Source organism: Microplitis mediator, chromosome 10, assembly GCF_029852145.1.
Source record: "Microplitis mediator isolate UGA2020A chromosome 10, iyMicMedi2.1, whole genome shotgun sequence".
Taxonomy (NCBI): Eukaryota; Metazoa; Arthropoda; class Insecta; order Hymenoptera; family Braconidae; genus Microplitis; species Microplitis mediator.
Window position 1 is genome coordinate 8,835,678 of NC_079978.1, and position 15,545 is coordinate 8,851,222.

Consider the following 15,545-nt stretch of genomic DNA (forward strand, 5'->3'; position numbering starts at 1 on the left):
ACGACGACATAAATCGCTTCGCTAGTTGGTCCCAAGGCTGTAATTGTGTCCGGTGCTGAGAAGCCTTGCGGATCCCTCGCGTAATGAAATATTGTATTGGCAAATTTTAGACTTCGGGGGAAGTCTATTTTCCAGTTGCCATTTAGATAATAATACCCAGACGTATTACGAATTGCTAAAAACAAAATCTAATGTACTTAATTATCCGTAATCTATTTAACTCAATCTTTACTATTACTATCCCGTATAACAATCCTTTTCAATTCTTGAGCACGTCTGCTATCAAGATCGATAGGTGCTACACGGAAAGAAAATTATGGAAACGGTTCCCATAATTCTATAAAATTTTTTCTTATACCAACATAGGAATTATGACCATAAATTATGGGAGTAGTTCCTATAGTTATAGGAATGGTTCCTATAATTTATAGGAATTGTTTCTATAATATTATGGGAATGATTCCCATAATATAATAGGAATGGTTCCCATAATGCTTTTGGAATAGTTCCAATACCATTATGGGAATCATTTCCATAATATTATGAGAATAGTTCCCATACTATTATAGGAACCATTTCTATAATATTATGGGAATGGTTCCCATACTATCATGAAAAAATTAATTTAAAGAAAAGTGTGGTAATCACTTTTACAATACTCAGAAATATTATTAAATATAAAAACAAAAATTCAAACATTGAAAAAAAATTCGTACTTGGCAAAAACATTAAAATTAAAAAAAAAACATTTTTTTTTTAACAAATTTAGCGTCGATGAAGCTTCATTTGAATCTCTTTATATTATGAGAGAAATTTCTACACTACTTTGCAAAAAAAAATTTTTATGATATTATGGGAATAGTTCCCATATTGGTATAGGAACTATTCCAATACTACTATCTGAACTATTCCCATATAGTATGGGAACCATCCGTATAATAGTATAGGTACAATTCCTATACCATTATGGGAACTATTTCCATAATGCATAGCAAAAGTTCCCATAATTTTCTTTCCGTGTAGTGTCTTTTTCTACGTATGTGTCTTGCTGCAGATACTTGTGACCAGATTTAAATTGCAAGCCTTACACAAGAAATTCGTGCCAGATTATAACTCAATTCTGGAGGAAGACTATAGTTGAAAACTATATAGTTGCACATGTCTTGCTGAAGATCTGCGCAAAAATAAAAATGGACCTTGAGCCTTGAGCAGATCTTAAGCAAGCCATGCATGCCGTAAGTACCTACTGTAAGTTACTGGCTCAAGAAATGCGTCAGACACTTTTTTATTGCACCGTGTTCAAGATATCTTTAATATTCTTGCGTACGATACCATGAGCAAGACATACACAAATCTTGACGTAGGTTTCTTGAACCACGATCTTGCGAAAGACAAATACGTAAAAAAAAACACTAGCAGCTAGGAGTCTTCTTCAAGATGCGTACTCCAGAATCTTGCTCAAACACGTGTTAATAGGGTAATTGTATATAAATTTAAATTTATTCAATTAAATTAAACCAAAATTACATATGTAATTTGATTTTCTACTTACAAAAATAACTTTAGTTTTTAAATAAATAAATTAAGTTAATGATATTAAATAATTAAAATGTTTCAAATATGTTCTAATTACATTATTTTATAATTAATTATAACTTTCTTGAATTAATTAAAATATGTACATTGAATGTAAGCTTCAGCTATGTTCAATGTACGCTTATTATGGAATTCAATAAAGTTCAAAATATTTTATAGTTAGTAATAAGAATGTGTTTAAATTGATTCTGTCAAAACCATAACGAGTTTTCAATATAGATTTCTATATTATGAACCAATTTAATAGTAATTGACGTTTAAAGTTATTAGTAAGTAATCAGAACACAGTCGATGTTATTTAATTGAAATATATTACAAATAATTAAATAAAAAATTCAGTGTTTTTTGTTGAACTAAAAATGAAAAATAATTTAAAAGGTAGATGTATAATAATTATACCTAAATAATTATTTGAAGGTGCAATTTCCTTGATAGCAATATTTGTAGCGCCTTCAGGAATAAGTAGAATGTCGATATATCCTGCAATGGACGTTAATTATATTAGTTATATATCGTAGGAAGAAAAAAAAAACGCAATTAAATAAAATATAAAATTGAACAAGTAGTTAGACTCCGGAAGAGTGAGAAAGGTCACGAAGGTTAATTCGAGGATTGACTAACCAACTTGGAGGTCATCGGTGTCGAAGAAGCCGCTGACGGTGTTGCAATCAGAGCCATCACCACCACATTCTCTGCAAGCGTCTTCTCTTGCATCGCTGCCCAGCATCATGTCACATCCTACTGGCTGAAATATCCAACAGAAAGTCGATATTTAATTTAGTTCATTTAACGGTTGACGAAATTGTCGATATTTTACTCCACGTTTTTCAACACTCTTAATTCGATTTTATTTTTTTATTTTTAAATATAAACTTTTAAAAAGTTGCAAGGATTAATTAAAATAAAATCCACCGAGTAATTATTGATTACCATGCATTTCCCTTCGACACAAACGTCGTTTTTTTCAACTTCACACGGTGTACCGTCAGTAACTGCAAGCTTGTGTCTGTAAAAGAAACGTTCACCCCGTGGCATGCAGTTTAGCTCACACTTATTTGGTGCACCAGTGTATGGAATCCAGCTGAAACAAAATTATTTTTATTTTTTAGTTTCATGTCTGTTTAAATATATGGAAAGACATTTGCTTATTTTGTCTAAAAAGTTTTACAGAAAATCCTTTATTCAATATTACCCGGATTTGTTTTACTTGGTTTGTATATATATGCCAATATGAATAGCTACTGTTGGAAAAGTTATAATACTCACTCATAAAATACATCCTCGTATGGTACTGAGTTGAACTCGGCGCATTGCTCTGCACGAAAGTCTCCAGAACCGCCTGGACATGGCTACAATTTAATAAATAATAAAGTTATTTAAATAACTCATATACTTTATTACTAATATATATTTCAAATTTTAATCTTGGTTTATAATCATTATTTTTCATATAAATATATTTCTATGACGTTGTTGATAGTAAATACATACTAGGAAAGGCTTCGGAAGGGTCATTTTTTATACTTGTATGAAAAAAAAAAATTATTTGATAATGGTAAATATATGAGCGGTTTACGGTTGTGTCTTTTAATCTCAAGGGAAGCTATGCGGTATCATAAAATTGTATCGTGTTGTGAAGAACATTTATATATATATATATATATATATATATACATATATCGTCTTAGATTAAACTTATTTATTATGAGATTGGGTCAGGGTAGATGATAAAACAAAAAAAAAGAAATATCTTATAGTCGAGTAATGTCGATAAATTGACTAGGGACTGTTAGTAAAAACAGAAAAAAATATCTATATATATATATATTTATTATATAAAATGTAATTCGTGTAAAATGGAAAAGAAGAGACCTCAAGGGAAATGGACAACACGTGGTATACATTTAAGATTTATGGAAGGAAACTGACATAGAGATGGCGTTAATGTCACTTACGAGCTGGGACTTTTATACTTTTATCCTTTTTGTGTATATCTGTTAGGCCGGTGTGTGACATGCCAATGTTACGGGGACATTTTCTCAAATGCATACTTTCTCATGGGAGATAAAGCTAAGCTTGAAAATATGAATTATGTGAACTGAGAGCTACACATGATATTTATTTATACACACATAAATATATATCTCAAAAGTTTTCAGATTTTATGTTGTGATTTGAGTTTATATTCCCTCTAGCGGTTTTAGATTTTAAAAAAAAATTTTAATGACTAAACTTTTATAACTTTTTTAATTTACATTAAAGTTAATAACTAGTTTTTTTATTTTCGAAATTAAAAAATGTTAATTAAAGGCAATACACTTTATTAAATAATTGTTTATAAATTACTGTTAATTTTGATGGTATCAAAAGTAATGGCCAATATAAAAAATAATAATATTTTTAAATTCACTGTCGTTTCAAATTTAACAATGGAATTGGTCGAGCAGCGTTCGAAGATGACATTTATTAGATATGACTTAAATTAGAAGATTTATAGTGTATAAGGTTGTCACTTATTCTTATATTTTATCGATAAATTTCATCAAGATAAAGAAGACGTTTATAATACTTGACAGCCAACAAAAAACAACATCCAAACTCTTCTCTAGTATTTGATTAATTGTTATTCATTCGAATCTAACTGTTTGTTTTTTTTAAACATTTATTTCTTCATAATAGAATATAAATTTGTATGATTAAATATATTAATTTATTAAATGATTAAAATTTAAATTATAGCAACCAAAAAAAAGGAATTAATTTTTTATCTTAGGAAATCATTTTAGCGTGTTGTAATTGGTAGTTAGACGGTGTGTATAGAAAGATGATACTAATCGGCTGAGGTTATCACTGAATCTTAAGTCACGAGAATAAGAAAGATAAAGGAACGAAAGGCACGTGGTATATAAGAGTACAAACTGTGCAAATGGTAGAGTAAAGTATAAACTCTTGGATTCTTTATCAACTAGACGTCGACTAATTAATTCAAAGAAGAGTTTTGAACCCAACGACAGAATAGAAGTGAGACTTTCATCTCCAGTCTTATATATTTGTCTGAGTTTAATTCATTTACTATATATAAATTACACAAATTAAATTTTAAGTACTTGTATTTATATCATAAAAAAAAAAAACATATTTTTTATCAATTCAAACTTCATAAATGCAATTTATTTATTTGGCGATCTAAATAAAGTTTTAAAGTTTATGGTAATTTTTTGTTATTAAATTGACTTTTACGGGTTAATTTATTTTAAACAATACATAATTAAGTTTATTCTCTAGTTTCTATAGGATATTATTCTGTTATCAATCATCTCAATACAATGAAAAATGTTTTCAACAAGTTTTAATTAAAATTATTTTTATATTTTATTATAAAATTATTTTATAACATATTAAATTTTATTTTTTATTTTAAAACCATACTTAGACAGTGCCCTCTACTTTTATAAAATATTCAATGATTTTCAATTGTAATGACTGTATTAAAGTTTTGATAATTAATTAAACAAAAGTTGAAGCATTAATTGAAAAAAGGGCAATGCAGTTACAATTGCGCCGAGACATAGATATAAAAAAAAATTATTAACGATTGACATCAATTAGGAGTGAAACGAAATTTGGAAAATAAATTCCAGTAAAATCTTCATGTCAATTTTTATAATTTGAATTTTCAAATTTATTAGGCTAAATTTTATGTACCAAATTTCGTTTAACTCGTAATTGATAACAACTGTGAGTAATTTTTTTAAGAATCTATGTCTCGGCAAAATTGTAACTGCGTTGTCCTTATTTCAATTAATGCTTTAATTTTTTTTTAATTAATTAATAAAATTTTAATACTCTTATGACAGTTCAAGGTGATTGAAAATTTTTAAAAAGTGGAGGGGGGGGGGCACTGTCTGAGAATGCCCTTAACGAAGAATTATTAAATTAATGACATGTTATTGACTTACTTGAATATTACATGAGAAGAATCTCTTCTTAGCTCCCGTACATCTGTCGTACCCATTGTTGCTGTAAAAAAATAAAAAAATACTCAAAACAAATAAAAAAAAAGAAAATATAAAATTTTTACAAAGAATTGGGGTACATAAAGTTGAAACGTAAATAGTAAAATTTCTAATCGGGTTTTACAGATCACTGGTTTCAATATCGCGACTAACTCACCCTTACGTGTAGGTCTTGTTTTTTTTTTCACTTTTATTTTCTTCTTAAGAAAAGAGAGAAAGAGAGAGAAATTTATATGCACGAATAAGTATAAGAGAAGAATGTAGAGAAGAAAGAATGGAAAAGAAATAAAGTAGGGAAATGAGCCAAAAATTCTAGCGGAAAAATGACTAACAAAGAATATCATTTCGTTTTTTATAATATTTTTTTGTTCGATTTTTCTTTCTCTCTTCACTCTTGTTTGAATCTCTGCTGTTCTGCTTCCTAATAATTCAACTCTTTTGCGCGAGAATATCGCGGGGAGGTCGCTATTAAATTTGGGTTACCGACAAAACCGGTTTCCAGTGAATTATATTTCAGCCAAACGCACGAATAGAGACGACGATTCTTTTTACGTTGTTCGCCACTAATATATTTTTTTTTCCGCACTCTCTTTGTTTCTAAAATTCTATGGATAACTATATAATGCTCTGTACAATTAATGAAAGCTTTTTATGAATATATAATGGAATAAATTTTTTTAATTTCATGATAAAATTTTACTTACTTTTTAAAATGTTTCTTGCAAATAAAGTGAATTATATATATTTTAATAAAAGATAATGAATAATTAAAAAACGCAGTTATAATTCAATTCAATTCAACTTGAAGAAAAATTTTTAATTAAAAAAAATTTGTTATTACTTTTGGAAATCATTTTAAAATAAAAATTTAATGAAATTATTTAATTATTTAATAAATAATTTATAAGAACTAATAAATTTTTATTCGTATTTTTTTTTAAATTCATTACCATTAATGCTGACCTACTAAACTTATTTGAACTATACATCTGCATACTATAAGTACATAGATCAATTAAAGTAAACTAAAAATAATTTCATGCCCTGAAATATATAAATAAATTATTAACTTTTTTTTATCACGAGTGGCAAAATTATTGATGACACGAGATTTTAATATTAAATTTGTCGTAGTAATCTATAGAACAAACTTACTCAATGTCTAAACATCGCCGTGTTTGATGAGCGACACCGCCACCACAGGATCTAGAGCAGGAGCTGGGTGCTGACCAAGATCCCCAACGTCCCTCTTCGGGTTCGTCATTTTCAGCCACAAAACTGCTTGGCAAATAGCCTTCTGCATGTTGTCTCCTGTGCCTTGCATGTCGGAATTTTATATGATGCTGTAACACATAACGAGGTGTTAAAAAAATATGACCATAAGTTATATTTACAAATCAAACATTAAAAAGTTTTAAAAAAAGTATGTGGTAACAGCGGTAAAGAATTACACTTGACTTCAAATAATAAAACTCTTTTTTTTTACTTTATACAATAGTAGAATTCTCTTGTTAAATATTATCTCTTTTTTTCTTTGTGTTGCAAATTATATTTTCAAATGAATTCTTTTAAGAGCCGTAGATTGAATTAAATTATATTTTTAAAAATAACAAAAAAAGCGAGTGAGAGATTTAGGTGTTAATTTTTTTTGGTTATTTAAAGTAGGATGGTATGATAACTAAAAGTGACTGTCGGCTGTGTCGTGACTATAGAACATGCACACACGTTGTCATATATAACATTTCAATGGACCAGACTGCTCTGGCACGTGTCCATAGCAGTATTCGCATATTCGCAGGCTTGTAATGTTTTTTTTTTTATCTTTCACCATTTAGGATTCCGGCACGAAGAGTTTTTGACGTGAATGTCGTGAGTAATGTCCATACTTTAGATACGAGGTTGAAATCTGAGTAATCAAAGTGTTACAAAAAAAATGTAAATATTTTTGACGTTTATTACAGGGCCACATACATAATAATATACAGTTTTGATTTTAATTTTGAAAAATGAATAATTTATGGTGCATTATTAAAAGTTGAGACCCATTTATGTATAAATGTCAGCGAATAACTTTTATATTTTATTATCTTTAATAAATTATATTTTTTAACATTAAATTTATACGCAAACGAGTTTTTATATAAATTATTTATTTCCACTCGATGTATTCATTAAAAGTCATCATTATGCAGTTGCACAAAGAGAGTATCAACTTTAAATATTATTGAAATACATACGTTTTTATTATATTTTATAAAAAAATATTGAATATAAATCCTATTATTCATTCGTTATAAATTGACTATATATATTTACGTACATATATGTAGTTAATTTTAGACTGTGACAATACTAGATTAAAATTTGATTGAAATATTGTAGTATTATTGAATTAATATTACATTATTAGATTAATAATATTTAACTATTTTAGTTTATAATATATAGTAGAGGTATTATCAGTTACATATGGGCATTCCACGCCAAATCGGACGGTTCGAAAAATTTTAATTTTTGATTTCCTCAATTTTTTTTTTATTTTTTTGTACCCATCAAAAGACTCTTTTTCCGAGATGTTGAGATTTGTTTGATAACCGGTTCAAAAGATATCGAATTTTGAAAAAAAAAAAAAAAAAAAACGCCTTTTAACAGTTCTTTTTGCTGATAAATTCTTAGGGAATGGTTCAAATCAAATTACTCACTGAATAAAAAACTATCGTTTTTCTCACTTTAAAAAATGCAATTTAAATTTTTAAAATCAAAAGAGACGTATTAAAAGACTTGAAATTATTTTTTTGTATTTTTTTTCGAAAAGTACATGGTAAAACGATAGTTTTTTTATTCAATGAGTATTTTGATTTGAACCATTCCCTAAGAAGTTATTAGCAAAAAACCGTAAAAAAATCACTTTTTTTTCAAAATTCGATATCTTTTGAACCGGTTATCAAAAAAATCTCAACATCTCGGGAAAAGAGTCTTTTGATGGGTACAAAAAAATTAAAAAAAATTGAGGGAATCAAAAATTAAAATTTTTCAAACCGTCCGATTTGGCTTGGATTGCCCCATATAATATGTATGTTTTTGTCATAAAGTTTTAGCTTGATCGAATAAAAATGACGTAAATTTTCTTCTTTATTCTGTAAAATACACTATAAAAGAAGCGGTGTTAAAATAAACTCACACCGGTGTAACGGTGCTACTTTGCGGTGTTAAACGGTGTACATGTGGAGTACATAAACTCTGATTGAAGTATGAGAGTGTGAGTATAAGTGTTTTTTAATATCTATAAAACAGAAAATAATAATAATTATGTTTCGGTAAAATCGCGTTAATTGAGATAAAAAAATTTTATTACATTTAAAATAATCTATGACACTTTCATTAAACTCAACAAATTGCATTAATTTTTCATCACTTGTTAAATTAAATATTTAGGAACAATGTTATAATTATTATATTGTATAACTCTGATGTTCTTCATAAGTTAATAACTGATTTGAAGATGATAAATGAATCATTGATAATTTTATTCTACTTTTCTAGCTGATGAAGTTTGCAAAGAAACTTGAATGATAAAAATCTATTTTCCATATATTATACAATAACATTAACATGTCATTGGGGTCAAAATATTATTTAGATATAAATGGTATCTTAGATTTTGGATGATGAAAAATTTTTTTTGTATTGTTATTACACTGTAAAAAATTTTTGGTGTAAATGTGGAGTAAATTTGAAGTGAATGCGGAGCAGATGATTTTTTTTTATTTAATCTCCACGGAGTAAAATTTACTAAATTGAGGAGTTTATTTTAACAGAATTTTAATTTAAAAAAAATATACTTGATTAATAAAATAATTGTTTTTTTTACACAATAGAAAAAAATCATGATTTTTAACTTCCCGCTGAAAAGATTGTAAATTTTCAAAAATTCGGGAAGTTATTGTTTTCACCCCGATTTTCGAAAATCGAGTTTTCGTGAGATGTCGACATTTTGAGGTCCTAGGAAGCTATTCTGACTACATTCAGAGTGATGTCCGAGTGGCTGTATGTATGTACGTGTGTGTGTGTGTGTGTGTGTGTGTGTGTGTGTGTGTGTGTGTGTGTGTGTGTGTGTGTGTGTGTGTGTGTGTGTGTGTGTGTGTGTGTGTGTGTGTGTGTGTGTGTGTGTGTGTGTGTGTGTGTGTGTGTGTGTGTGTGTGTGTGTGTGTGTGTGTGTGTGTGTAAACCTTTTATAACTTTTAAACTAATTAACAAATTCGAAACGGTCTTGCGGCAATCGAAAGAGGTTGTTGGCCGTCAACTTTCCTGAAAATTTCAGATCATTTGATCTAGTAAATCCGAAAATAATTGAGAATTACGAAAAAAATTTTTTTTTTTTTAGTTTTATTTAATTTCTCAGAAACAACTCAATCGATCAACTTCAAAATCTAATCAGCTCTAGAACCCAATAAGACGTGCCGATCACCACCTTATTGAACATAAAAATCGGCTTATTCGTTCGAGAGATATCGTCGAAGAAAGAAATGTTAAAAATCAGCTTTTCACGAATATCTTTGAAACGACTAAATCAAACGTTTTTAAAATTTAATCAGCTCTAGGATCTGATAAAACGCGTCGATTGCCACCTCGAACATCAAAATCGGTTCATTCGTTCAAGAGAAACCGTTAAGGAAAGAATTAAAAAAAAAAAAATTTTATAGTTTTTTTGAATTTTCTCCAAAACGACTAGAAAAATTAATTTCAAAATCTGATCAGCTCTAGAATTTAATAAAACGCGTCGATTGCCACCTCAACCGTCTCAATCGGTGAATTCGTTTGAGAGATATCATTGGAGAAAAAAATGGTAAAAACGGTTTTTTTTCGAAAACAACGGCATACAAAAGTCTTTCCGAGCTCGAAGAGCTCGAAAATGTACTCACAACAATTTTTTCTAGCTCAAGGAGCTCGAAAACAACGGGAAGTTTTGGGGCTGGCCCGCAGGGTCAACCGATAGACCGATTTTTTTATATTTATTTAAAAGTGTTATATGATAATAACCATCAGTGAAGAAGTAACTAATGCGGTTATTTGATGCGCACGTGTTATAAGATGTACGTTGCTCGGAAGATGTAATTAGAGGGGAAGTAAGTTGTATGAATGGCTCACGGCAACAATCTTTCTTTTATATAGGTAACTATGTATGTTGAATGTTTTTCTTTTTATTACTTATATACCTTTTCGCCTTTACAAACGAGTTCACCTTAATAACATATAATTATTATTTTTACGTACTATAATCCTAATTTTACTACAAATTCACAATTTCATTGTCCTAATGATGCATTAATTTTCTTTTTCTAATTGTATATTATTTTTATTTTTTATAAGAGTGATATAATTTATTAAATTGTTTTCATTTATAATACCCCCGTTTGTTTAGTATAGCAACCCGGCAATAAATCAAATGATTAAAATATAAAGATATATTATATCTAAAGTGATGACCAACCCGACTGGAATTAAGAAATTACTCGCATAATAATTTATTCTAACGAGTCATCAGCTGCTTAATAAACGACCAACAGTGGGTTAATTCATCGTTTCATTTAATTTAAATTTATATATTTATCTGTTACACGCATTTAGCTATTAATTATATATTAATCATTATTAATGGATAATTTATTATAATTTTGTCAAAGAAAGTAATAAATTTCTTATTTATTAAATTCATGATTATATTGTTTGTACACTGAAAAAAAGATTTATTTGAGCCGACTAAGATTTATTTGAGCCAACGATATCGTATAATTGGATATGGCCAAATAAATATTTTATTGTGAGAAAGATATAACACAATTGAGCAATTTAATTGCGTGAAATAAGTGATTTATTTGGGGTAAAGAAATGATCCGATTGCTGCAAATAAAGGTTAGTTGGGCCATGTGCCTAAGTATCGCCAAATTTTCCGTTATTCGTCACAAATTTAATATCTTCACAAATATATTATTTACTTACCACAAATAAATTATATACTTCAGTTAAATTATTAAATTATTTGAATCAACTGTCATATTTAGTTGTACCAAATATATGTATATGTCATTAAGAAATATTTTTAAAAAAGCAACAAATAAATTGATTTATTTCGGACAAATATTTCTTTTTTTCTGTGTAGCTTATGTTTTTTTTTTTTTTTTTTTTTAAGTTTTCATGTACAATGGATGTCATAATTTTTTTAGTCCATTATTCATCCACTGTTTCACAAGTGGAAGGTACACAATTATAATAATTCGTGGTGCGCGAAGAGTTCACATAAATATGTGGTTGTTTCCCTGAGCTTTTATTTAACTCACTGTTTGTAAGTTTTAGAATTCCCAACTCAATGGTCACTTATTTAAAATTAAAGTAGTTATGTGAAATTTTACACACAATATACTTATGTTCTTTATGACAGTGGACGATAGTTAAATATAAACGACTTTAGTATAATTTCATAAAACAAAAAAAAACAAAAATTTTAAATCAAATTTAATTTTTCGCAAAAGCCATTTTATATTGATTAACACTTAACTAAAAGTTATTATTAATACTAAAATAACTATAATATTCGACAGTAACTTGAACATCAAACATACAAAAAAAATAAAAAAAAAATCATAGCAATTAATTAAATAACGATGCAGTGAAAAACTAAAAGCTCGAGGCACAGTTTTAATGTTGTATATAAAAATGATATAAAAACAATGGTACGACCCACATTTTTTTTTTTAACTGTTATTATATTCATACTTTTTTTTTTGTTTGTATTAAATGTTGCGAAATTGAACAGTCAACCACTTTTAAATATTTCTTTGAAGCTGGGGTTGTAATTATTTTTTAGTTTTCAGTATATAAATTACATGAGTTTGAAAAAAAAAAAAAGAAAAATTTTGTATTATAATTTGTTTGCATATTCTTATCCAAAAGCAGAGTATGTGGTTTGCTGAGAGGCTAAATTACGAAACTAAACTAGAGGTCATTCTCAGGGTGAGCCAGTGACCTCGCTTTTATTCTCATAGTTACAAGTTTTAGTTTGTGTATACTACTAGTGTAGCTTAGTGAGCACCAGTCTATAGTAGTTACTCCTTCTCTGTTTTTGTACCATATACCCGGCTAATTCATGCTAATGCTCGGACTGTGGTCACGTGTCAGGAAGTGCAATGTCCTCTCTAAGGACTACTCTATGAGTAGTCTGAAAATCATTTTCCTCAAATCCGAGAAAATCTTCTGTAAATATTTTAAATTTGTCTTAACATTTAATAATATTTATCTAATGGTATACTAATATATTTATTTAGTCATTTTGTGATGCAATATGTACTTATATTATTTCATTACATTCTACTTTGAAATTTACATTTGTTAATTTTTTCTGAGATAAAAACCTTTATTTATTTTAATAATTAAAATAAATCCTTTCGCAAGAAACTTGTCAATTGAATAAAATAAATTTAAACACCTCATACAAGTCTACACGGAGAGAAAAATATCGCCAGATTAAGTATACGTATCGCTATTTTGGCTATACGCTGTATAGTCATCTTACTTAACGATACGCCGTATAGCCAGTTCAGCTATACAGAGTATCCTCACAGTGGATCGTCAAAATGACGATCCGTATCCTTATTTTAGGCATTTCATGAATCGCTGACATGACTATTGCGCAAACTCTGTATTTAGGCATCCGGCAACCGAGAACGACGATTCGTATAGCCAATTTAGCTATACGGATCCTCACGCTGGCGATACGGATACCTATATTAACGAAACTACATATCGTTACAAAGGCTATCCGTCGTATTGTTAAATTAAATAAACGAATACTTAACCTAACCCAAATACGTATGTTTACTTTAACGATACTATAGATTATTAAATTAATATGAGAGTATTCCTAAATTAGGTATACGAATCGTTATTCTGACGATACGTCATTTGAGGATACATTGGATAGTCATCCTGGCGATATTTTTCTCTCCGTGTACTTATAACAAATGGACGTAATGTTTGAAAAGTAAATTATAATTTTGTTAGAAAATCAAACGGTCAAAAAAATGATAGACAAGCTCATGTTTATTAATGACAAGAGTTCTTTGAAACATTCATTTATTACAAGAATTTTTTTTAGTACGAAGAAAAAAAAAACATATGTAATTTTTTTTTAATATAAATGAAGTCATTAAAGTTACATATAGATAAAAATAAAATCCTGTCGATAAAACGCTAGATTCTTATTAAAATTAATCATTTTTTCCCATTATATAATATTATTCTCATTGAAAAAGATTAATCATCATCTCAACAATGAATGTTTCCTAAATAAAAAGAAAATGAAAAGTAAAGGTAAAAAGGGATGGAAGAGAACGAAGAAACCTGAATCCACGTCTTATTGGCGTCTAAGCGAGAAAGCAATAAAAGTTAGAGGAATGCCGCCGGGACTCGTTTGGGCCCTGGAGACATGCTTCTTTCTTTTTTCATTAAATCGTTTCTTTCTCTCTTACTCGCGATTTAACTCTTTCAAGGTCACAACCTGCGTATCCACCTTCGAACCCTTTCGCATAATGCTACTAGAGACATACGAGTAATTACAATAAAATTATTATTATTGTTTTGTTTATTATTTTATTATGATTATTATAATTATCGAGTTTATGTACTGAATATAATTTCATATATACTTACATATCTTGCCGCTACGTCTGCAATTTGACATGCTGTTATTGATAGTAGTAGCACCAACGACCTGCAATAAAAGTTAAAGACTTTTATATTTTTATAAATTGTAAATGCTGTTTGATTTTTTTTTCTTTTTAAATAAAAACTTAAGCCGTAAAAAAATAATTAAATTTTTTTTTAGCTCTGAATATTGAATAAACATTATTAGCTTTGATGTAAAGGTATATATATATGTATATCTATATAGTTTGTGCAGATTCACACGAGCTTTATTAAGCTAATATTGACATAGGCATCTAGTCACAGACGACGTATAGAAGACACATAGATACTAGCATATATGATTCAAAGTAAATCTTAGTTAAATTTATCTATGTGAACTTTGTTGCTGACTCTTGAATTATTGAAAATCAATAGATTTTGTCTAAAGAAAGGAACAAATATATTTACACTGCTAGAGTAAATATAAATGTACATTCGAAAAGTTTATCCACCTACGCTTGTTAAAAATAAAAATTTGCTAGACTGTGAAAGAGCGTGAAGAAAAATATATAGAGTACTATGTTTAGAAATAAATTAAAAAAGAAATTTAATTATAGAATCATTGAAAAATTTACGTTATTTTCCGTTATATAAAAGATTACATCAGTACAAAACTATTGAGATGAATTGAAAGTGAATGTTGAGGAAGAAATACTAAAATTATTTTGCTTTATTCAGTTCTTACTCTATGATTATTAGAAGAATATTCCTCGGTCAAAAGGTTGAATAATTTAAACAAATCTACAAATTATTTTTAACGTTAATGACCCAAGATTTACATTATCCTGTTTGCAATAAAATTTTATCATACACGGAAAAAAAAAGAAATGTTGCTGTAACAGGACTGGCCCTGTGGCTGCAACTGAAAAGTCCTGTAGTATTCACAAGATCAGATCTGTTGCAGCCACAAGATCATGCTACAGGAACATTCGTGTTGCAGCACCATTTCTTTTTTTCCGTGTAATATGTAACAAATATTGATATAAAGTAAGTGACCCCTCTATCGACCACTTGGTCGAAAAATCGATATATTTCCATCATAAGTACGTACTCATGCGTAAATAGTTTTTCAAAAAAAAGTAAAATCAATTAAGTTTAGATTAAACATACTTTGATTGTTGCAAAATAGTATATTACATACCTAGGCCAGTAAAATAAGAAAAGTCTCAGATCACATGTAATTGTAGGCCG

The 15,545-nt window shown here is 28.3% G+C and overlaps 1 protein-coding gene across 6 annotated transcripts in view; it reads right to left on the minus strand.

Moving 5' to 3' along the window:
- Positions 1-15,545, minus strand: part of LOC130676132 (papilin-like) — a 77,309-nt gene that overhangs the window by 20,741 nt on the left and 41,023 nt on the right. For all 6 annotated transcript variants that reach the window (XM_057482133.1, XM_057482137.1, XM_057482136.1 and 3 more), the window contains exons 2-9: positions 14,319-14,379; positions 6,768-6,955; positions 5,556-5,616; positions 2,863-2,945; positions 2,527-2,677; positions 2,218-2,341; positions 1,996-2,076; positions 3-175 (exon numbers count right to left, since the gene is read on the minus strand). In XM_057482133.1, coding sequence (XP_057338116.1) covers positions 3-175; positions 1,996-2,076; positions 2,218-2,341; positions 2,527-2,677; positions 2,863-2,945; positions 5,556-5,616; positions 6,768-6,955; positions 14,319-14,379 — 922 coding nt within the window. The remainder of the gene's footprint in view (positions 1-2; positions 176-1,995; positions 2,077-2,217; positions 2,342-2,526; positions 2,678-2,862; positions 2,946-5,555; positions 5,617-6,767; positions 6,956-14,318; positions 14,380-15,545) is intronic.